General features: G+C 39.1%; 1 protein-coding gene across 3 annotated transcripts in view; it reads left to right on the top strand.

The window, feature by feature from the left end:
* Window positions 1-25,517, top strand: part of LOC149845011 (putative anion transporter 1, chloroplastic) — a 98,650-nt gene that overhangs the window by 23,881 nt on the left and 49,252 nt on the right. For all 3 annotated transcript variants that reach the window (XR_016430160.1, XM_089995436.1, XM_089995434.1), the window contains one exon: window positions 18,253-18,360. Coding sequence is in view for 2 of the 3 variants with exons in the window: in XM_089995436.1 (XP_089851562.1) it covers window positions 18,253-18,360 (108 nt within the window). In the remaining variant the exon portion in view is untranslated. The remainder of the gene's footprint in view (window positions 1-18,252; window positions 18,361-25,517) is intronic.

The following is a 25,517-nucleotide window of genomic DNA, read 5'->3' as shown; positions in this document are numbered from 1 at the left end:
TATATTTTCCCATTTCTCCAACCTTCTAACATGAGCATCATTAGGCCTTCGCCGAATATGTCCAAACCACCGTAAACGATTCTCTCACATCTTATTTTCAATGGGTGCAACACCTACCTTCTTACGTATCTCCTCGTTCCGAATCTTATCTTTTATTGTATTTCCACACATCCATCTAAGCATCCGCATCTCAGCTACACTCATTTTTTGAATATGATGTCTCTTGGCAGCCCAACATTCCGTACCATATAGTAAAGCGGGTCTAATAGTCGTCCTATAAAACTTTCCCTTCAACCGCAATGACATTCTACGATCGCACAACACTCCAGTTGCACTTTTCCATTTCATCCACCCAACCTTTATCCTATGATTTACATCTCCATCAATTTCTCCATACTTTTGAATGATGGATCCCAAATATTTGAAATAATCATTCACCGGTATTTCTTGCTCACCAAGCTTCACTACACTCCCATCACTACTTCGTTGCTTACTAAACCGACATTCCATATATTCAGTCTTACTCTTACTCAACTTAAAACCTCTAGCTTCCAATGTCTGTCTCCATAATTCTAACTTAGCATTAACCCCAGCTCTAGACTCATCAATCAAAACAATATCAAGCAAACAACATACACCACAGTACATTTTCTTGAATTGATCTCGTAAGCTCATCCATCACTATCGCAAATAGGAAAGGGCTTAAAGCAGATCCTTGATGTAACCCAACCGTTATTGGAAAATTGGTTGTCACCCCTCCACAAGTGCAAACATTGGTTACTACTCCTTCGTACATATCTTTAATTATACTAATGTACTTGAGAGAAACACCTTTCTTCAGCATTGTCCACCAGAGAACGTCCCTAGGTACTCTATCGTATGCCTTCTCTAAATCAATAAAAACCATATGCAAATCTTTGTTCCTCTCTCTATATCTTTCAATAAGTTGTCTAAGAAGATGTATAGCTTCCATAGTTGATCTTCCAGGCATAAAACCAAATTGATTCTCCGATAGCATGACAACCTTCCTCAACCTAGACTCAATCACCCTCTCCCAAAGTTTCATAGTATGACTCATGAGTTTTATACCACGATAGTTTGTGCAATCTTGTATATCACCCTTATTCTTATATAAAGGCACCAAAGTACTCTTCCTCCACTCATTAGGCATCTTATTTGTTCGCCAAATCAAGTTAAAAAGATTTGTCAACCATTCTAAACCTTTCTCTCCTAAGCATTTCCAAGCCTCGATAGGTATACCATCTGGGCCAACTGCCCTTCTTGATTTCATTTTCTTCAAAGCCTCTGCAATTTCTTTCTTTTGAATCTTGCGCATGAAGTCACGATTAATCTCATGAAAAGGAATGGAGAAGTCTCCAAGATCTTGAACATGACTATCATTAAATAGCTTATCAAAATAATCTTTCCATCTCTCCTTAATCTCCTCATCTTTGACTAAAACCCTTTGCGTTTCATCTTTGATACATCTAACCATACCCAAATCCTTCGATTTCCTATCCCTCATCTTTGTAAGCCTATAAATATCTTTCTCGCCTTCTTTGGTATCCAACTTGTCATAAACCTCCTTATATACCTTAGCCCTCGCGTTTCGAACAACTTTTTTAGCTTCCTTCTTTGCTATCATATACTTCTCCAAATTCTCATTATCACGACTCTTACTTAGATTTTTATAACACTCTCTTTTAACCTTAATAGCTAATTTGACATCCTCGTTCCATCATGATGTATCCTTACCGAGTGGTGCACCGCCTTTAGACTCACCCAATACCTCCTTAGCCACTTTTCTCATGCCACCCGCTATCTTATTCCACATTGATTCTGAATCCTCCTCGAGACACCAATCAGCTTCCTTAACTACCTGCTCTATAAACATTCCTTGTTTAGCTCCTTTTAGTGCCCACCACTTAATTCTAGGATCTATCCTATGTCTATCCCTTTTGTGGCATTGTCTAATTCTAAGATCTAAAATTAAGACTCTATGTTGTGTAATTACACTTTCTCCCGGTATAACCTTACAATCGATGCAACAACCCCTATCTCTCTTTCTAAGTAGGAAAAAATCTATCTGACTCGTATTAACCCCACTTTTAAAAGTTACTAGGTGAGACTCCCTCTTCCTAAACCAAGTGTTTGCTAAGATCATATCATAGGACAAACAAAAATCTAAAATCCTTTCTCCACTTTCATTTCTTTCTCCTATACCATAACCTCCATGGATACTCTCAAATCCATCCCTACTAATGCCTACATGTCCATTAAGGTCACCGCCGATGAAAAGCTTTTCTCCATAAGATATCCCTTGTACTACTCCATCTAAATCTTCCCAAAATTGATGCTTAATGGAATCATCTAAACCTACTTGAGGTGCATAAACACTAATAATATTAATAATATCCGTACCTAATACTAATTTAATAAGTAAAATTCTATCACCCTTCCTACGGACCTCAACTACATTATCTATAAATTGACGACTCATAACAATCCCTACGCAATTCCTTTTCCTATTTATTCCTGTATACCAAATCTTATATCCCCAAGGTTCTATCACTTTAGGTTTCTCACCTACCTATTTGGTCTATTGAAGACATAAAATATCAATCTTTCTCCTACACATAACATCTACTAACTCTACCAACTTACCAGTTAAAGACCCTATGTTCCAAGTGGCTAACCTAATTTTATGGTCTTGGACTAACTTCTTTACCCCCACCCGTCCAACAAAGTAAGGGAACCCTTGCCTATTTGACACCACACCCGGGCGCCGGTGTGACGCGTCGCTTCTGGGCGACGACCTAGCAACCCTTGCCCATTTATCACTGCCTCCGGGCCTAGAGAGTACAACGCGTCGCTCAGTAGGGAACGCCCCAACGAAATTCTCATATTGGTTCATTTTTATAGGATATGACAAAGTTTTTATGTTGGCTGTCACAGGCCTACCGCAACCCTCCTCCTTTATCCGGGCTTGGGACCGACAGTGTATAACTAAACAGTTATACACATAAGAAGGCACAATACAAAAATAGTATTCAATTCAATATCACAAGTGTGCAAAAAAATCTTAACACTTAAAAACTCATGTGAGCTATCAATATGCAAATTCAATCATACCACAAGACAAAATGTCCACCAATGAGAGTCTTTAATTATAAACAAGCATGTCCATCAATAGAAAAATGAACAAGTACTAAAGTGAACCATGAAGGAAATACTTATAACACTCACAAAGGGCATACATAAAAAAGACTCATAATTCTCAATTTAATATTTTATTAATACCATGTATGCAAAAAGTATAATACTTAAATCCCATGCAAAAACATATAATATAATGTTGATTAAAGAGCCATGAGTCTAAGAAATAACACAATCACAGGGCCACAAAAAAAAGGTCAACAAGAGAAACTCACAATAACAACTTTTTTTAATCATTTTAAAATGCATTCATAAAAGTGAATAGTTTCCATAAAAAACAAAAATTATGCTTCATACCTTATGCACGAATAGACAATCTCATTCATCAATGTGTTTTTAAGACAATCACAAGTGAACAAGGAAAAGGAACATATATCAAAAAATAAAAATCATTTATTCAAATTTCAAAAAAATAATGTGTCCATGATCACTAAGATCCTAACCACATATAATATTCAATGCTTTAAAAAATATTTTGTGTTTCACTTAAGAATACATTAAAAGAAAGAAAAATCATACTTGTGAATGACACACAAAACCATTTAAAAATAAATATTTCAAATAATTTTAAAGTATTTGATAATTTTTCAAAAATAAATATAACAATAAATACGAACATGATTTGACATTTATAATCATGTAGTGTTCGAATAAAGCATCAAAGTGCCAAGATCAAGAATACTAGATTATATGCATACACATTAAATAAGTCAAGTTAAAAAATCTAAGATTCAAGCTAGATCTCACAAAAGCATACACATATATCATTTTACAAGGTCAAACAAATTTTGTAAACCTTATAAAACATTTTAATAAAAAAATAAACCCAACAATAATTTGAAAAGCTTTTAAGGATTTTATTTTTTAACAAAAATAACAACTAACTTTTCAAAAAATAAGAAAAATGAGTGCTTTCTTATGCATAATACATGAGATAGATAACTCAAGTAACACTAAAGATTTAAGATACATATCGGGTCAAGATTTTTCTTGAATTTAAGCCACACAATGAGCACGAACCTTCACAAAGCATAAACTTGAACCAAAGAATCCCAAGACCCAAAAAAGGCAAAAAATTGTCGGATTCTTGATAAGAAGGATGGATTCCTCCTTCCTCTTCCTCTTCTTCTTCTTCTTCCTTCTCTCTTTTTCTCTCACGAGTTCACTCTTTCCCTCTCTCTCTAGAAACACGAGTTTCTAGAGAAAGGGGAAAACCAACCCCTATTATTACCTTTCTAGAATTTTATTTTCTTATTTTTGTTTTTATCTAAAAGAATCCTCTAGAGGGCGACGCCCCCTCTAGAGATCTCTATCCCATAGAGGGTAGAGTTCTATCAAAGGTAGAACTCTACCTCTATAACCACTCTCCATTATCTCTTTTTTTTATATTATTTAATTTTTTTCTTATGAGAGGTTTATCTAGAGGGTGACGCTCCCTCTAGAGAACCTATCTAGGTAGAGTTCTACTTCATGTAGAACTCTACCTTATCTAAATAAATAAAATTTGAAATTTAATTTATTATTATATTTTATTAATTATTTAATATTTAATTATTAAATAATTTATTTTAAGAATATTCCAGAGGGTGTCACCCCCCTCTGGAAGTTCTCATATAGCAAAATTCTTACTCAAATTAACCTTTAAATTGAATTTAAAGTTTTAATTTGGTTGTACTTGGATTTCGGATCTAGATTTGGATACTGATTCAAGATCCAAATCTATATCCAAAATCCATATGGATCCAACCTGGACCAAATCCTAGTTAATATGGGTCCTGAACTGGGTCCAGATCCATATCAACTTGGATCAAACAGGTTGGATCTAATCCGATCAAATCCGGAAAATGTAAAAATAGAGTCGGGTCACTTTTGAAAAACGTGATTTTCGGGGCTACCGTAACCCGATTTCAGAAAAACGAAATACCAATGTTGTTAGAATTACGAGACACATCTAACAGTATACTTGATTTTCTCCTCCAAATTTTGCCTGAATTTAACATGAATTTCGCTCGAATTTCACCTAAATTTAAAGGTTAAAAATGAAAAGTTTCTCAAAATTTGTCTCAACTAGGTCTTGTCAGTGGGCCCTGGGCTATGCCCAGACCCAACTGACATCACCTATATTTGAGGATATTTTCCATGGTTTTTATCGATCTCATAAAATACTTAGCCAAAATTTCACAGTTTTCGAATTTAAAACCACGGAAAAACACTCGATATTACAAATCATGTCTGAAAATTCCTGTATGCATATTCCATGTTGCATCCATGAACATGTCTGAAAAATTTTGCATGCATATTCAATGTATTTTTGATGTTCGTGATGTTTAAATCCATGAACATGCCTGAAATTTTTTGCATGCATATTCCATGTATTTTTGTTGTTCTTGATGCTCAAATCCATGTTTTTGCATCCATGAACATGTTTGAAAATTTTTGCATGGTCCATGTATTTTTGATGTTCTTGATGCTTAAATTCATGTTTTTGCATCCATGAACATGTCTGAAAATTTTTGCATGCATATTTCATATATTTTTGATGTTCTTGATGCTTAAATCTAAGATTATGCATCTCTAATCATATCTGCAAATTTTCAGCATGCATATTACTTATATTTGTGATGTTTTAATGCTTAAAAATTGATTTTCTGCATCCTTAATCATGCCTACGATTTTTTGCATAGATTCGTTGCGTTCTTGATGCATTAATATGTTTTCTAGCAGCCTTGATGTATCTACGACCTTGTTGCTTATCGCAGATTTGCATATATACATATCTATACACAATCTGGTTGATGATTGCGATTTAGATACGTATATATACAACTGGCAGCAAGTTTGTCATGAAACATAGATTTGCATAAATACATATCTATACACAATTTGGTTGACGATTGCGGTATAGTTACATCTATATACTGCTGACAGCAAGTCTGTCATGTATCGCAGATTGTATATATACATATCTATTATCAATCTGGTTGCCGATTGCGGTATAGATGCGTATATATATAGCTGACAGCAAAACTGTTATGTATCATAAATTGTATATACATATACAGATTTGTATGCAATCTGGTTCTCGATTGCAGGACCGTATGTATGTATGTATATATATATATATATATATATATATATATTCATAGCCGTATAAGTATATATATACGTATAGTTGACAGCGTCTTCGATATGTATTGCCGAATGTATACATGTATTTATATGCGATCTGGCTACTGATTGCAGTATATATATATATATATATATATATATATATATATATATATATATATATATATATATATATATATATATATATATATATATATATATATATATAGGACAACGATCTGGACTGTGATCGCAACATAGATGTATATAAATATGTGTGCAGTTTGGTTACGTTTCACAGCACATGCATATGTATATCTGTTACACATAGTTTGATGTGCATTCACCTGTGTTGTGAATGTGCATTGGTGCTGCAGTCAATACCAGTAAGAAATTAATTCAAAAATCTAATTTCTATTGAAATTGTGAAATCTAATCGGTTTTGGATATTTATTTAAATCTGAGATGAATAGATGCTGAAACTGGTCAGTTATAAAGGTTTGGGTTTTTGGCTAATGTGATAAATCTGATTCTTTTGATAAAGTTTGCATTCATTTCATTGGCCATGAATATGCATTGATGTTTGTATATCTATGTGTGATTTATGTTCACTGAAATTTTTCAATGTCATGAATTATTTATTAAATTGAATAGTGCTTGTGTGTGAACCACTGATGGGCCTATGGAGGCCAAGAGCATGTGTTGCTCTTGAGTTAGTGGAACTGTTTATGCATTGCAAAATGATTTATGGAAAGTTGGTTTTTGAATTAATTACACTATTGAACTGATAGGGCAAGGGCTTGAATTTGTTATTGCGTATTGATTTTGTAACGCCCGTGTAAAAAAAAAATCGCGTCCGACTTGTGTCAGACACGTGCCCTACACGTGTCGGGGGTCTGGACCGCTTTGTCGGGCCCGGATCCGGGTCTGAACCGGACCCGAGCCTAACCCGAACACGGGTTCTCGAAGCCTCGAGAACCTGCATCTTTTAAAAGACGCAGGCGTCTCGGGCGAGGGTTCAAAACCCTCGCACCTTCTCTCTCCTCTGCTCCATCTCTCTCTCGCTGCCGCCGGCGATTGGAGACGCCGGCGACCAACTCCGTTCGGTCGCCCCTTCTCTCTCCTCTGCTCCGTCTCTCTCTCGTTGCCGCCAGCGATTGGAGACACCGGCGACCAACTCCGTTCGATCGCCTCCTCTCTCCTCTCCCGTTCTCTTGCTCCTCCCTGCGGCCACCGAGCGTCGGCGACTCGCCGCTGGTCACCTGTTCGCCTCCTCTCTCAGTCCGGCAGACCTCCCGACAACGCGAGCACCCCCTCTCTGCCTCTCCGTCGCCGACGATCGCAGTCGTGGCCTTTCCCCTCTTCGAGCCGACGCCGGCAGCTCGCTGCCAACCACCATTTCTTCTTCTCTGCCGGCGATCGACGCAGACGGCAAAGCTTCGCTCCAGGACTCCTCCTGTCTAGCTGTCGGCTGAGCCAGAACCCCGACGCCGGAGCTTCTGGCGACCCTCCACCATTGTTGCTGTCAGTGACAGCATCGACAGCAGCTCCCTTGTTCCCAGTGCCTCCTCTCTCTCTGTGCTCACGTTTTGACAATCGGAGTTGTCGACGACTTTCCAACCACCGACAACTCCCTCTTCACCGTGGTCTTCAGAGGTAAACCCTTCCCTCGTCTTTACTCCTTTTCTTCTTTGTGAGGGGTCGATCGACAGGGGGGCTAAGCCCCCTATCATCGCCTCTCATCGGCAGGGGGGTTCCACCCCCCTGTCGCTTTTTGTTGTTTTTGGCAGGGGGTTATGCCCCCTGCCTCCTGAAGTCCTCTGTTAGGGGGCTCTGCCCCCTACCCCCACCCCTTTTTCTTGTTTGGTGGTGGTGGACCAGAGCCACCATCGTGGGTGGCTTTGGGTCCACCAGGAGGGGGATGCCGAGCACCCCTCCTCGCTGTCCCCTCCTTGCCACCTTGTATTATGGTGGGTCGGCAGGGATCGAGTCCCTGCCACCACCTTGGGCTTTCGGGGTGTGTCGGCAGGGACCGATCGAGCCCTGTCACCCCCCTGTCTCTTCTCGCTTTGTTGGGCCGGTAGGGGGCTCCGTCCCATTGCCATTTGCTTTGTCGGCAGGGGGCTCTGTCCCCCTGCCATTCGCTTTGTCGGCAGGGGGCTCCGCTTCCCCCTGCCCTTCTTATTGTGCCGGTAGGGGGCTCCGTCCCCCTGCCATTTGTCTTGTTGACAGGGGGTTCCTCTCCCCCTGTCCCTTTTGTGTTTGCCTGTAGGGGGCGAGGCTCCCCCTACATTTGTTTCCTGGCAGGGGGCGAGCCCCCCTGCTCTCTTGTTGTTTCCTGGTAGGGGGAGAAGCTCCCCCTGCCTTCTGTTTTTCCTCAGCAGGGGTTGAAGCCCCCTGCACTCCTGTTTTTCCTCGGCAGGGAGTTCTGCCCCCTGTTTCCTGCGTTTTGCCATCCGGGGCATGCCCCCTGCACCCCGGTTGTTCTCCGGCAAGGGGCTTTGCCCCTTTGGCTTGTTCTTGCTGTCGGCAGGGGCAGAGCCCCTGCCTGTTTCTTGTTCTGACAGGGGGTGTTCCCCCCTGTCTTGTTGTGGCAGGGAGCCTCTGCTCCCTCCCCTGCCTTTCTTTGTGCCGGCAGACAGGGAGCTCCTGCTCCCTGCATCTGCTGTTGTTGCCAGGCAGGGCTGAGGGCCCTGCCTCTGACACCCTTGTCTGCAGGATGCAGAGTTCCTGCCTCTGCCTCTTGCAGACAGGAGACCTTGCTGCCTTTGTTGTTTCTCGTTTACATTACGGCATATACTAACGTTCTAAGCTTTTCAGGTTGAACGGTGGATTCAGCTCGCCCTTGTGGCTCGAGCTTGCGCTTGCCTACGCCGCTGGCATATAAGGACCCACAACTCCTTAAGGTAGGGGATTCTTGCGTGAAAGGACAATGAACGGATAAATGCTAAAATAAGAAAAGATAATTAAAAGAGGATGATATATGTATACGTATGTCTTTACCTTCAAGGACGCGGTTTCGCCATCCTTGTCCTTTGTACTTTCTCGTACTTTCCTTTCGGTTGCCGCCGCGGTATATGTGCCTAGGCTTTTCATTCCTGTCTTTACATTTCATGTCTTTTAACTCAAGAACGCGGTTTCGCGATCCTTGTCCTCTTTACTTTTTCGTACTTTACTTTCCTGTTGCCCCGCGCTTTACGCCATGACATTTACTTGTATATGTCTGCCTTTTCCTCCAGGATGCAATCCTGGTCCTCTTTTACGTTCTTGCACTTTACTTCCTTGCATTTACTTGTTGCCCCGCGTTTTATGCGCCCTGGCCTTGCTACTTGCTTTACTCTTCGTACTTTACGTTCCTGTGCTGTGATGCTGGTTGTTGCACTTACTTTCGTATGTGTTCGTCTTTACCTTGCTACTGCACTTCGTGCATATGCTTTGCTCATACATGTATTCTTATTTCTGTCGTAGGCTTCTTTCACTTGCTTACGCTTATCGATCTATCGAGGTGCAACCCCATGCCTCGTGAGTCATCCCTTACACTTGCTTAGTCGGTATAGGATCTCATGCTTCGTGAGTTGCTTACCTAGTTGTCTGCTTGTGTGTTTCAATGGTCGAGGTAGGATTCCATACCTCGTGTGTAGCTCTAGCGTTCTACCCTCGCGGTGCAACTTCGCCCATCGAGTCTTGCCCCTCGATTTGCCATTGTATTAGTATGTGCACGGGTTTGCCCCTTGTCAGCTTGCACTCCCTGAGTGCAACTTTGAGTGTATAGTGTATATCGTTTCACTTGTCTTAAAGGCCACGACGCACACACTTATGCACTTCGGTTCTCCAAAGATGATGGTCTTATGTGCAAACCTATTTTCAAGAATGTATAGCTTGTAAAGCAGAGATAGCGGCCGGATCTCCCAAATCGATGTATTTTGGAGAGGTGTGTTACAACCTCAGTTCGCCTATCCGATACGACTCAGATAACCTTGTTTAGGAGCTTGTGCACGAGTAGGGCGGGGATCCTAGCGAGGTACTTGCGCCATCGCTAGATCGGCGTTACATCACTTCTGATGCGAGACCTAGTTTCTAGGCTTTCTGGTTCAACCAAGATAGTAGCGCCTTCCTTCCTTCGTGAAAGTATTGTTGGATTTCTTACGAGGAATCCATGTTCCTCCTCTTGTAGTTATACTCTTAGTCACGTACGGTATGTTTGGACTACGAAAAGCAGGACGAAAGGTCTCTAGTAACCTCTGAGCGCGTATTGACACATTAAGCTAATCCTGTTATGTTGTTTTCACCTGATAGGCAGAATGCTTGCAATTGTCTAAAGGACCCGAGCACGATAAGTTGGAACTTGAATGAGTTCACTGTGGGTTTCTGTAAAGCAGAAGTGTTGGGATTTTTTGCGGGAGATCCATGCCCCTCTCATCGTGGTGTACTTTTGAACAGGTATGTTGCGTACTACGATGAGTAGGATGAGAGGTCGATGTCTACCTCGAACATGCAATGGCATGTGTTTGAGATCACAAGAGTGATGTTTCTACCCTCGCTATGAGTTGACCCCTCTCATCGTGGTTGTACTTTTGAACAGATACGTTGCGTACTGCGGTGAGTAGGATGAGAGGTGTATGGTTGCCTCGAACGCGCAATGACGTGTATAATTCACATAAATGATAATCATGCGCCTTCACAGGCAAGATGCTCGATTGAGTTGAAAGACCAGAGCATATAGCATGGGACGACGGTTAAGAAACCCTTCGTCGTGCTCATTCGGGACGATTCATCAAGAGAGAGGATGGATGGTACAAAACTTCGATGGACAGTCATTAATGGCAATCTCGGGCAAAGATTCGACTTCCCCAGTCATCGGAGGTTAGAGGAAATCCTTCAGGCCACTTTTGCAGAAGTTCGGATGCGCATCCATTGGGCCTTTGGGGATTTACTCTCTTGGTCACTGGCCGTTCCCTTAGGAAGCGGACTCAGTCAGCCATTCGGGGTATAATAAAATATATAGCATAATAGACCCCTGAATTGATCTCGGCTGTTTCTACGTTTTTGCCTTGTGCGTACCCACAACGACCTGCTCATAATGAGACAAGATATAACTTACACACATGATCATGAGATATGCGTGTTGTGACGTGAATTGCTTGCTTGCTTGTTAGCTCGGTAGTTTTGAGCGCTACTCATTGAGCTATGTACGCCTGTCGAGGCGTTACCCTTGTTGGCTAAACTGCTTGCACAGTTCTGCTAAGTAATGACTAGCCTCTCATACTAGTCAATTACTTATACTATTAACATTATGCTAGTTATTACATTTTATGATATAACTGCTACCGTATGATTGCTTATCATGTGTAGTTTATGAATTGCTTATGATGCAATAGCTTGTGCCTTACGATTAATGTAGCTACTTGTTAATGGACTGAGCCATCCAATGATACTTATATATGTATTACGAGTGTTGTTATGAATGCTTGTCTTATGCAATTGCTTTGCTTGACTGGTGGATATAGTTAGTTACTCTTCACCTATAGTATATGTTGGATTGCTATAGTTGCTTGTTTAGCACTATGAGCCTTACTGCTCTTGTATGTAGCTGTTGGCTTTACTAGAGCTTTGCTCACTTCACAGTACTTTTGTTAGATCTGCTAGTCTTGCTTTTCCTGCTTGATCTAGCGATTATCTTGCTTATTGCAGCCTTTATTCTTTCTTGTCCTTTGCACCCCTACTAGTCTGTTGTGAGACTGACCCATTTCATGGGCAGATGGTGAACAGGTTGAGACAGCTTGCGATGGCACGATGACGCGATGCGTTCAAGGCAATGCCCTTTCCTGACGTTGCGCTCCTGGGACACTTTTGATAGCTGTGGTATAAAGTTTCTTTTGAAAGTATTTATTCTGATTAGTACTCTAGATTTCTAAAACTGTATTACCAAAACGTGGTTCTTCTTTTCATTTCTTTTCAATAAAATGTATATTCGAATTGCAAATCGGTTTGTAAGGGGAAGATTGCATTTGCGTTGTAATGCGCCCAAAGTCTAGGGATTTGCTGTTTTAAACCTGATCTTCCGTTGAACTTCTGTTTCAAACTCTGATAAATGATTGATTTCAAAGCTTTCAACCTTTCTCATAAAAGGTTTCAATTCCACGATTTTGGGGCATTACAGTTTTGCATAACTGTTCTTGTGTAAAAAAACTCTTAATTGATTAAGATGGTAAAAGAGACCAAACATTGTAATAATTCTCTTTTCTGGTGTCCCTCTAAAATGGTGGGAACCTTGGATGGCGGTCGTGGAGGACCGTGATGATACTAAATACCATGTGCAATTGTTGTCCCCAAGAACCCGATGTGTGGTTCATGTTCCTGGCTACATTGTAAGAAACTTTCAGCCACTTTACCTGAGAGTGGTGTTGTTGACTTAGTTGTAGTTATTGGTATACCAGGAAAATAACATCAATGGATGTTGATTTCCTTGATGTCTCGACATTAGATGCTGATGCCTAATGTTCTATTTGATGGTGTTGATTCTTGATATCGGTCAGAGAAAAAGTGTAGAACCCAGTAATTAAAATACAAATTGTATGTTAAGATATGATTGAGAACTGCCCTGAACTTCGAGAACTTTACCTGTTTTGAGTATCCGCGGGTTGGTAAGAAAGTGAAAATTAAATTTGTGTGCATTTAATAAGGATATGCATGTAATTTTTTTTTGATAAATTAACTTAAAAAGTTATTCATGCATGTGCATTGATTTATGCATCCTTAACTATTTAACATTAGTTTCATGCATTCCTTAATATTTGATTTAGCATGAAATTGTTAAATGCTTGCATGAATTGCTTAAATAGTAAGTTCTAATGATTTGTTATTTGTGATTTTCTCTTAAACTTGTACTTGATTTAATTTGTACTATTTTCCTTACTGTTGGATTTTTAGAGGAATTCGTACGAGAACTTCGGTTCTTATCCATTTTCTAAAAATGTTTTTTAGGCACCGAGGCTCAGTGATGAGGAGGACTGACTAACTGGAGGATTCAAGGTTTATAATTTGGCGACCTGGGTTTTGATGTGCATGGGATGAAATAGAGTTGATTTTAAATTTTGTATTCTCTTGACTTATTTGATTAAATAAATAAAGTTCAATTAATAGTTTTAAATTGACTCTATATTTGATATGGTTAATAGAATGAGAATATTAAATCTTTAATGTGCCCCTGGTCCTTGGGAGGTTTTCCTTAATTGTTAAAAAAAAATCCGCATTTTTTGAGGGTTAGTTTGGGGTCGTTACAAAGTTGGTATTAGAGCTAGTCAGAACCACTACTATACAACAAACAACAACTACGCCTTCATCCCAAAACAATTGGGGTCAGCGATATGAACCAAAAAAGAAATTCATTTTGGGTCTTCCACATGAATCCTTTTCCTCCAATCATTTCTATCCAACGCCATGTCCTCGGTGAGGTTCAAAGCATTCATATCCTTTCCTATCATCTCCATCCAAGTCTTCCTAGGCCTACCCCGACCTCTTTTAACTAATATATTTTCCCATTTCTCCAACCTTCTAACTGGAGCATCATTAGGCCTTCGCCGAATATGTCCAAACCACCGTAAACGATTCTCTCGCATCTTATTTTCAATGGGTGCAACACCTACCTTCTTACGTATCTCTTCGTTCCGAATCTTATCTTTTATTGTATTTTCACACATCCATCTAAGCATCCGCATCTCAGCTACACTCATTTTTTGAATATGATGTCTCTTGGCAGCCCAACATTCCGTACCATATAGTAAAGCGGGTCTAATAGTCGTCCTATAAAACTTTCCCTTCAACCGCAATGGCATTCTACGATCGCACAGCACTCCAGTAGCACTTTTCCATTTCATCCACCCAACCTTTATCCTATGATTTACATCTCCATCAATTTCTCCATACTTTTGAATGATGGATCCCAAATATTTGAAATAATCATTCACCGGTATATCTTGCTCACCAAGCTTCACTACACTCCCATCACTACTTCGTTGCTTACTAAACCGACATTCCATATATTCAGTCTTACTCTTACTCAACTTAAAACCTCTAGCTTCCAATGTCTGTCTCCATAATTCTAACTTAGCATTAACCCCAGCTCTAGACTCATCAATCAAAACAATATCATCAGCAAACAACATACACCACGGTACATTTTCTTGAATTGATCTCGTAAGCTCATCCATCACTATAGCAAATAGGAAAGGGCTTAAAGCAGATCCTTGATGTAACCCAACCGTTATCGGGAAATTGGTTGTCACCCCTCCACAAGTGCGGACATTGGTTACTACTCCTTCATACATATCTTTAATTATACTAATGTACTTGAGAGAAACACCTTTCTTCATCATTGTCCACCAGAGAACGTCCCTAGGTACTCTATCGTATGCCTTCTCTAAATCAATAAAAACCATATGCAAATCTTTGTTCCTCTCTCTATATCTTTCAATAAGTTGTCTAAGAAGATGTATAGCTTCCATAGTTGATCTTCCAGGCATAAAACCAAATTGATTCTCCGATATCATGACAACCTTCCTCAACCTAGACTCAATCACCCTCTCCCAAAGTTTCATAGTATGACTCATGAGTTTTATACCACGATAGTTTGTGCAATCTTGTATATCACCCTTATTCTTATATAAAGGCACCAAAGTACTCTTCCTCCACTCATTAGGCATCTTATTTGTTCGCCAAATCAAGTTAAAAAGATTTGTCAACCATTCTAAACCTTTCTCTCCCAAGCATTTCCAAGCCTCGATAGGTATACCATCTGGGCCAACTGCCCTTCTTGATTTCATTTTCTTCAAAGCCTCTGCAATTTCTTTCTTTTGAATCTTGCGCATGAAGTCACGATTTATCTCATGAAAAGGAATGGAGAAGTCTCCAAGATCTTGAGCATGACTATCATTAAATAGCTTATCAAAATAATCTTTCCATCTCTCCTTAATCTCCTCATCTTTGACTAAAACCCTTTGCGTTTCATCTTTGATACATCTAACCATACCCAAATCCTTCGATTTCCTATCTCTCATCTTTGCAAGCCTATAAATATTCTTCTCGCCTTCTTTGGTATCCAACTTGTCATAAACCTCCTTATATACCTTAGCCCTCGCGTTTCGAACAACTTTTTTAGCTTCCTTCTTTGCTATCATATACTTCTCCAAATTCTCATTATCACGACTCTTACTTAGATTTTTATAACACTCTCTTTTAACCTTAATAGCTAATTTGACATCCTCGTTCCACCATGATGTATCCTTACCTAGTGGTGCACCGCCTTTAGACTCACCCAATACCTCCTTAGCTACTTTTCTCATACCACCCGCTATCTTATTCCACATTGATTCTGAATCCTCCTCGAGACACCAATCAACTTCCTTAACTACCTGCTCTACAAACATTCCTTGTTTAGCTCCTTTCAGTGCCCACCACTTAATTCTAGGATCTATCCTATGTCTATCCCTTTTGTGGCATTGTCTAATTCTAAGATCTAAAATTAAGACTCTATGTTGTGTAGCTACACTTTCTCCTGGTATAACCTTACAATCGATGCAACAACCCCTATCTCTCTTTCTAAGTAGGAAAAAATCTATCTGACTCGTATTAACCCCACTTTTAAATGTTACTAGGTGAGACTCCCTCTTCCTAAACCAAGTGTTTGCTAAGATCATATCATAGGACAAACAAAAATCTAAAATCCTTTCTCCACTTTCATTTCTTTCTCCTATACCATAGCCTCCATGGATATTCTCAAATCCATCCCTACTAATGCCTACATGTCCATTAAGGTCACCGCCGATGAAAAGCTTTTCTCCATAAGATGTCTCTTGTACTACTCCATCTAAATCTTCCCAAAATTGATGCTTAATGGAATCATGTAAACCTACTTGAGGTGCATAAACACTAATAATATTAATAATATCCGTACCTAATACTAATTTAATAAGTAAAATTCTATCACCCTTCCTACAGACCTCAACTACATTATCTATAAACTGACGACTCATAACAATCCCTACTCCATTCCTATTCCTATTTATTCCTGTATACCAAATCTTATATCCCCAAGGTTCTATCACCTTAGCTTTCTCACCTACCCATTTGGTCTCTTGAAGACATAAAATATCAATCTTTCTCCTACACATAACATCTACTAACTCTACCAACTTACCAGTTAAAGACCCTATGTTCCAAGTGGCTAACCTAATTTTATGGTCTTGGACTAACTTCTTTACCCCCACCCGTCCAACAAAGTGAGGGAACCCTTGCCTATTTGACACCACACCCGGGCGCCGGTGTGACGCGTCGCTTCTGGGCGACGACCTAGCAACCCTTGCACATTTATCACTGCCTCCGGGCCTAGAGAGTACAGCGCGTCGCTCAGTAGGGAACGCCCCAACGAAATTCTCATATTGGTTCATTTTCATAGGATATGACAAAGTTTTTATGCTGGCTGTCACAGGCCTACCGCAACCCTCCTCCTTTATCCGGGCTTGGGACCGGCAGTGTATAACTACACAGGCGGAGTTCAGAACCACTACTATACAGATCATAAACTCGTACTCCAGAAGCAGTCTTTACATCACTGGTAAGAGCTATCTTGTGAAATGTGTTTTCCTTACCGTCTTGACATTTTGAAATTTTTTATTTTTGACTGCATGAATAGTTATATTTAAATCAATGTGTGATGATTTAAAATTGTGTGTTTGATATAATTGCGTTGTTGTAACGGGATCAATCCTAACCTAAGGGGGTAGACTTGATCTAGGGGTGTAAAGTTTACTGATAAATTCTGGTTGAAATTTTTTATAGATGTATACTCGTGGTCGTTTTAGCACTCCTGCGAACTGGCAGGAGCAAAGGGATTTCTTGACGAATGCCTTCAACAATCTAGTTGAGACTGAGACGACTCACATTCAGCCCATGACCTGTGTACAGTAGTGACAACGAATATTGGTGCAGTGACTTACGAGAAGTTTCAGAAGTTGGATCCGCCAACTTTCTCCAAGAAAGCCGACCCTGAAGCAACTGAGAGTTGGGTTGAGGAGACCAAGCGCGCCTCCTATGTTTTGCCTGTGTCAGAGGACATATAGACAAATTTTGGCATGTCTGAAGGGCGATGCCAAGAAATGGTGGGACACCCTGTGTTGAGTGAAGTACACCACTGTAATAAAGCTTAATACAAGAAATTCAGCCCCATTCCTACTACATGTCTCTTTTGGCATTCAATATATGCTAGCGGTGTTTGACTGTACTGTTTTTTGACTTGCAATATTTGTTGCATTGTGTAATATCAATATGTTTGTCGTACTTAATATCATTGACTTTCTCCAAGTTTAGCGACATCAAGATGAAATATGTAACAACTGTCTGATGTATTCTTGATATGAGATTTTATAGTAATTTGCAATGACAGTTTGAGTACGTTACTGATTTGATTCCACAAGCTTAAAAGTTGAGGATACTAAAAGGATAGATACATTAATTGTCATTAATGTCTGAACTATAATCCACTGATACAGAGAAGATTCAAGACATTGAACATATAAATAGTAGAGTAAGTACATGCCATCTGATGCTTTCCTTGAATCTCTGACACCATTTAATTGAAATGCAAAACACAAGAGAAGAGCTTCACTTAATATTTCTCTAAAATAAATGTAGAAAATGGTAAAAGATGTAAACACTCTTTTATCACAAGCAACCAATTGAAAAGGGAATATCAAAGTGCCTCAAAAAAGGAAAAAGTGTGTGTCTGTGTGTATTCGTAAATTTTATAATGTTCTTATCACTATTTTTTCTGGCAAAAATAGTAGTATTACTTCAGATGGTATTTTGTATTTTTCTTTGTGGCTTGAAAATTGTATCAGTTCATTGATCTACCTAAGAAATTTGTATTTTTAGGTGAATATGAGCATTGCCATACTCCCAATGTCTGCTGAATTCAAGTGGAATCCAGCAACAGTTGGTTTGATCCAATCTTCTTTTTTTTGGGGCTACTTACTAACTCAGGTATATTCATCACGATAGCAGTCCTACAAAGTTGTCAGTTTATTCATTTATTTTCTCGTTGGGCTGTTTGTATTGATGTTCCTTTTTGTTGTTTCTTTTTTTTTAGGGGTGAACAACTCATGCACTCATTTATACATAAGAATATATTGTTTGATGAGTGATTTTGTTTTAGGTATATATTGTCAATTATGGGTAGTTTTGTTAACTGCCTTGTGCTATGATAATTTTCTTAGATTGAATGGGGCCATTTTTGTGATTGACCTTGTTTGACATGCATGGAGAGGATGGCTTTATTTGTGATTCTTTTGAAGGCATAGCTATGCCCTTTTAAATGGCATAATATTTAGGACGTGGAGGGCCCAGCCATCCAAATTTCCTAGCATTTAGAAAAATTTCTTTTCTGATCTACCAGAGGCACTGATACTATTTGAACAAAATTTTGGTGCTTCCCTTTCATCATTGGCTGATTCTGTTTGAAAAAAAAACTTGTGGCAATTGGTGCCTACAATGAGAAGACAGGCAATTTGGAAACATCCAGGTTATTGATCTCATATCTTCTGCCACTCTTGGTAATGCAGATGTATTGTCTAAAATATGCACACTCATTTATTTGTTTTTAATAAATAGTTCATGATGTCCTGGATTGACAATTCTCTATCATATGTTGCATGATTTAATTTCTTGTTATAATATTGTTGAAAGTAAAGGGCCTGTTGATAAAATCCCACTGTACATCTTTTCTCCTTTCAATTTCTTGCATGTGAAGTATCTGCTGCAACTCCTGGTGAAGTTGACTTACCGATATTGACTTTTTCTTAACATACTATGCAGCTTTTTGTAGCATATGATAGCTGTCGTTGCGGCAGATATGGCTAGACATTATTAGGTTAATTTTCCTTGCTCCTTAAGAATGACCCAGTTAAAGTTAGGGCTGTAATGAAAAGAGGCGGAAGCACCAATAGAGCAAGTGTCACTCTTTAAGAGTGATCACTAGAGCCAAGAACACAAACACCAAATGTGCACACACAAAAACTCTCAAATATGGAAATGACTTAAAGTCATAAGTTGGATATTATTGAAGAAAGGAAGAGAGGGGTATAAAACCCATACATTTAAGAGAGGAACACCTCCTCTATTTATAGAGGAGGAGAGCACAAGAAGGGACCACAAGGGGGCTCCCTTGTAGTTGTTGGGAGCCCCCAACGGTCAGAAATCTGACCGTTGGGGCCCCAACGACTACAAGAGTGGGGCCCCTTGTGGTTCAAACAAAATGCAAAAAAAAGAAAAAGAAAAAAAGGAAAAAGGAAAAAGGAAAAAGAAAAATAAAAAATAAAAAATAAAAAAGGTACATTTGCAGTTTTACAATAATACCCCTATCGGGTATTTTACTAAAAGCAATATGTATATATATACATATATGTATATATATACTTATATATATATATATATATATATATATATATATATATATATTTTAACACGCCCCCTCAAACTTTACGGGGAGAAGGCCGAAAGTTTGCTAAGGAGGAACATAAATCGTGGAGTTGGAAGCGCTTTGGTGAAGAAGTCAGCTAGCTGATATTCTGAAGTAACATATGGCAATGAGATAGTCCCTCTGAGATATTCGTCTCGAACATAATGGCAATCCATCTCGATATGCTTTGTCCGCTCATGAAAGGTGTGATTGCTGGCAATGTATATCGCACTTTTGTTATCACAGCAGAGCTTGGTAGGAGTGGAAATGAGGACGCCCATGTCAGCAAGGAGACTTCTGAGCCATACGATTTCCATAGTTGTCATTGCCATAGCCCGATACTCAGCTTCAGTAGATGATAAGGAGACCTTCTGCTGCTTCTTGCATCTCCACGAGATGAGAGATTCACCTAAAAAAATACAAAGACCCGTAATTGAGATACGATCATTGGGATTTCCTCCCCAGTCAGCATCAGTAAAAGCAGTCAATTCAAGAGATGAGGAAGAGGATAAGTAGAGTCCCTTGGAGATGGTATTTTTGATATATCGCACAATTCTCATTACGGCCGCCATATGAACCGTGGTAGGTGCGTGTTGGAACTGGCTCACTGCATGAACCGCATGAGCTATGTCAGGACGGGTGATGGATAGATAGGTGAGGGATCCAATTAATTGACGGTAGGGAGTTGGATCTTCAAGAAGAACACCATCTTCAAGTCTTAGTTTCGCATTGATAACTTCGGGAGTCTCAACTTTCTTTTCATCAGATATTCCTGATTTGGTACAAATTTCAGCAGCTAACTTTATTTGAGATAAGATGTATCCACGTTCGGAATAAGCCACTTCAATTCCTAAAAAATATCGCAAATAACCAAGGTCAGACATATCAAAGGTATCTTTTAGCATAGACTTAACATCATTTACTCCCTTTTTGTCATTCCCAGTGATGATCATATCATCAACATACAGCAGAAGCATGATAATGGAGTCACCTGTCCTTTTAACAAAAAGAGCAGTGTCAGTATAGCAAGAAGAAAAACCTAAATTGATTAATACATTACTAAACCTGTCATACCAAGCTTTAGGAGCTTGCTTAAGTCCATATAAAGCCTTTTTTAATTTTAAAACTTTTCCATTTAAATTCATACCTGGAGGTGGTTCCATATAAACTTCTTCATTTAAATTACCATTTAAGAAAGCATTTTTAACATCAAGTTGAAAGATGGGCCATTTTTTAACAGAAGCTATAGCAATAAGGGCTCGAACACTAGTCATTCGAGCAACTGGGGCAAAAGTTTCATCATAGTCTACCCCATACTCTTGGGCATAACCTTTGGCTACCAACCTAGCCTTATATCTTTCTAATGAACCATCACTCTTAGTTTTTACTTTAAACACCATCTACATCCAATGGGTTTCTTGCCATTGGGAGGATCAATAATTTCCCAAGTTTGTGCCTTTTTAAGGGCATTAAGTTCAAGCTCCATAGCTTCATTCCAATGATCATATTGTTTAGCATCATTGTAATGAGATGGTTCATGAAAGGAGTGAATAGCAAGAAGACATGCTCGATAATTAGGGGAAAAGGAGTCATAAGAAACAAATCTATTTGGAATCTTAGGAATGCGATTTGATCTTCTTTGAGAGGTTTCTTCTATCGACTCATTTTGAGAAAATCTTTCAAGGGCACATGGAGGATTTCTTTCATTCCTTCTAGAGTAGACTTGTATTTGTCTTGAAGCATTTTCTTCTAAGTTTTGATCATTATTTGGATGTTCAACAAGATCTTCATTAAGAGGTTCATTAAGATCAATATGATCATCTATGATGTTGTCTTGAGGTAACAAGTCAAATAAAAAGGAATAGTCAATATTTTCATTTGGTTGATGCGAAAAACTATTTTCTTCTTCGAGGAATGTGACATCTTTTGAGATATAAAGTTTATTATTAAGTATGTCAAAACATCTATATCCTTTTTGTTTTTCGCCATATCCCAAAAAAATACATTCAATAGCCCTAGGAAAAAGTTTATCATTTTTTCGAGTTAAAACAAAGCATTTACATCCAAAAATTCTTAATCTTTTATAATCGGGAGACATATTGTAAAGTTTTTCAAATGGAGAAAGATTTTTCAAAGAGGATGAAGGTATTCTATTGATGAGATATGTTGAAGTTAGAACCGCTTCGGCCCAAAAGGATTTTGGGATATTTTTTGAAATCAATAGTGTTCTTGTAGTTTCTATTATGTGCCTATGCTTTCTTTCCGCAAGACCATTTTGTTGCGGAGTGTTGGTATTAGAATGTGGAATATGAATTGGATATGGATCCATATCCATCCACGAGTTTTGCTTTAGTTGTATTATTATGTAACATGTGTTATAAGGGGCAGTTTTGTCCCTGTAAAAGGTAATTTGTAACCCTATACTAATGAAGGTACTAGCGCAGCAACAGATATTCCATGGGCTGCCGACTTCTCAAAAGGTTCTTTTCTCTCTCTCTCTCACGTGTTTTCACATGGTATCAGAGCAACAAGCGAGGTCATATCAAGGCTAACTGCTGGTTCAACCCACAAAATCGGAATAGAATGCAAAATACCAGAAATGTTGGTACATCAGGAACTGCAGGTACGTTCCGAGTCAGTGAAGATGCTAAGGATCTCCTTCTATCTTCTATGGCCAACTTGAATCTGAAGCAAAATGATGATGGAATATGGTATGTTGACTCTAGGGCAGCAACCTGTCACTGGTAATGCAGGTAAGTTCTCTACTATGACTCCCTATTTTGGAAAATCTAATATTGTAACCTGAGATGGGACTCACCACCCTATTTCGAACATAGGCAATGTCGTCATTCCTTTGTCTAAGTCATCCATTCCTTTATCTGATGTTGTTCATGCACCAAATATAAAGAAAAATATTGTATCTATTTCCAAGCTTGTTGATTCTACCAATTCTTCTGTGGAATTTACTCCTACTTCTGTCTTTGTCAAGGATCTTCAAACGAAGGAGATGTTCGCTAAAGGAGAGCGACGTGGAGACATGTATGTCTTTAATGAAGATCCAGCCCCCAGTGTCCTGAAGAACTAAATTCCAAGACAAAGCCTCTATATGCCAATTTGTAGGTTATGCAGATGAACACAAGGGTTAGAGATGCTATGATCATGCCAATAAGAAGATTAAAATTTCCAGAAATGTTGTTTTTGATGAGAGTAATTTTCTAGGAAAAGAAATAGATGCCAATCGTGAACCTACTGGTTCAGTTGCTAATTGGTATGATCCATGGCTTAGTGCTGAACTTATTTCACATGCTGCCGAGCATACTATTCTGTCTCCTGAAAGCATACATGGTGAGACAGTTTCAAATGATGCATCACAAGCAGAGTGTCTAAGATACAAAGGAAATGTGTATACCAGGAGATCTAGAGAGCAAACGAATGTACCTACTGAAGAACACATTGCATCGTCTAATGACAGAGAAGCACCAAGAAGATCAGGCAGGATAAGGCATCCTATTGAAAAGTGGGTTAGCTATGATAACTTTTCTATGGACTTTCAGATCTTTCTATCCCAGATTGAAAAACATGATGAACAACTTGGTTTTCATCAAGCTATCCAATCCAACAAATGGATTGAAGCGATGAATGAGGAGATCGAGGCACTTCATGAATGTCGAACATGGGAGATAGTTGGCCGTCCTCCAGACAAAAATGTTGTTGGTTCCAAATGGGTTTATAAAATTAAATATAAACCGGATGGTAGCATTGAACGGTACAAGGCGCGTCTTGTGGCCAAGGGTTTCACTCAAGAATATGGTCAGGATTATGATGAGACATTCAGCCCAGTGGTGAGAATGGGAACTATTCGCATTATACTTGTCCTGGCAATTGAACATGGGTGGATCCTCAGTCAGCTTGATGTTAAGAATGCATTCCTTCATGGGGACTTAAAGGAAGAAGTCTATATGGAGCAGCCTCAAGGTTATGCAGAGAGAAGCCCAAAAGAATATGTATGCAAGTTAACCAGAGCTTTGTATGGATTGAAGCAAGCTTCTAGGTCATGGTTTGAAAGTTTTTCCTTAGAAATCCATAAACATGGTTTCTTTCGTTCCCAACTTGATCATTCTCTGTTCATATATAGGAACGGTACCACTGTGGTTTTCTTACTCATATACGTTGATGATATTGTTATCACTGGTAACGCTCCAGACCACATTCAGCGAATCAAAGTTCTATTGAGTATGCGGTTCAAAATGAAAGACCTTGGGGAGCTGAGATATTTTCTTGGAGTAGAGGTAGATAGACAAGGTGATAACATGTCATTAACTCAACATAAATACACTCTTGATCTTCTAGCTAAAGCAGGAATGACAGATTGTAAACCTCTACCCACACCCAGTGTTGTTAACCAAAGGCTCAGTATTTGTGATGGTGAGTTATATCCTGATGCAGTCAAGTATCGGAGTTTAGTAGGTATGTTACAATACCTTACCTTCACTAGACCAGACATTGTGTATTCTGTCAATCAAGTATCTCAATTCATGCATGAACCAAAGACTGGTCACATGGATGCTGTCAAACGCATCCTTCGCTACCTAAAAGGAACGGTGGGTGATGGACTCACATATACTCAATCTTCATGAAAATCACCAAAGCATGACATACTGGCCTATACAGATGCAGACTGGGCAGGGGATCCAGATGAGAGGAGGTCTGTTTCAGGAGCTCAATCACCAACCGAGCTCTGATACCATGTAATGAAAAGAGGCGGAAGCACCAATAGAGCAAGTGTCACTCTTTAAGAGTGATCACTAGAGCCAAGAACACAAACACCAAATGTGCACACACAAAAACTCTCAAATATGGAAATGACTTAAAGTCATAAGTTGGATATTATTGAAGAAAGGAAGAGAGGGGTATAAAACCCATACATTTAAGAGAGGAACACCTCCTCTATTTATAGAGGAGGAGAGCACAAGAAGGGACCACAAGGGGCCCCACTCTTGTAGTCGTTGGGAGCCCCCAACGGTCAGAAATCTGACCGTTGGGGCCCCAACGACTACAAGAGTGGGGCCCCTTGTGGTTCAAACAAAAGGCAAAAAAAAGAAAAAGAAAAAAAGGAAAAAGGAAAAAGAAAAATAAAAAATAAAAAATAAAAAAGGTACATTTGCAGTTTTACAATAATACCCTTATCGGGTATTTTACTAAAAGCAATATGTATATATATACATATATGTATATATATACTTATATATATACGAATGTATATATATAAGTATATATATATAAGTATATATATATATAAGTATATATATATATATATATATATATATATATATATATATATATATTTTTTTTTTTTTTTTAACAAGGGCTAGGTTGACAAGTGAAGGGAATTTATCTCCTTTTTAATGAAAAAGATGTAAACTCCACAAGTCACATGGGAGGATATAAAAGGGGACCAAGTGGCAGGATCAGTCCAGAGGAACCTTTTATGGAAAACTGTCCATGACACCTCTGATGCTGTGTCACAGGAATACTCCAATATTCTTCCCTTAGACAACAAGAGGGTGACCCATGTCCTTTGAGTTCTGTCTATATGACATAGCTCAGAATATGTTGTCCGGCATCTGATGAATCACACCTAAGGCCTCATTGATCATCAACCCTGCCATGGATTGGGTCCACG

This window comes from Nuphar pumila, chromosome 2 (assembly GCF_984573655.1).
Source record: "Nuphar pumila chromosome 2, dmNupPumi1.hap1.1, whole genome shotgun sequence".
In the NCBI taxonomy this organism is placed as follows: domain Eukaryota; kingdom Viridiplantae; phylum Streptophyta; class Magnoliopsida; order Nymphaeales; family Nymphaeaceae; genus Nuphar; species Nuphar pumila.
The sequence above is the reverse complement of the archived record's forward strand: the minus strand, read 5'-3'. Positions and strand labels throughout refer to the sequence as shown.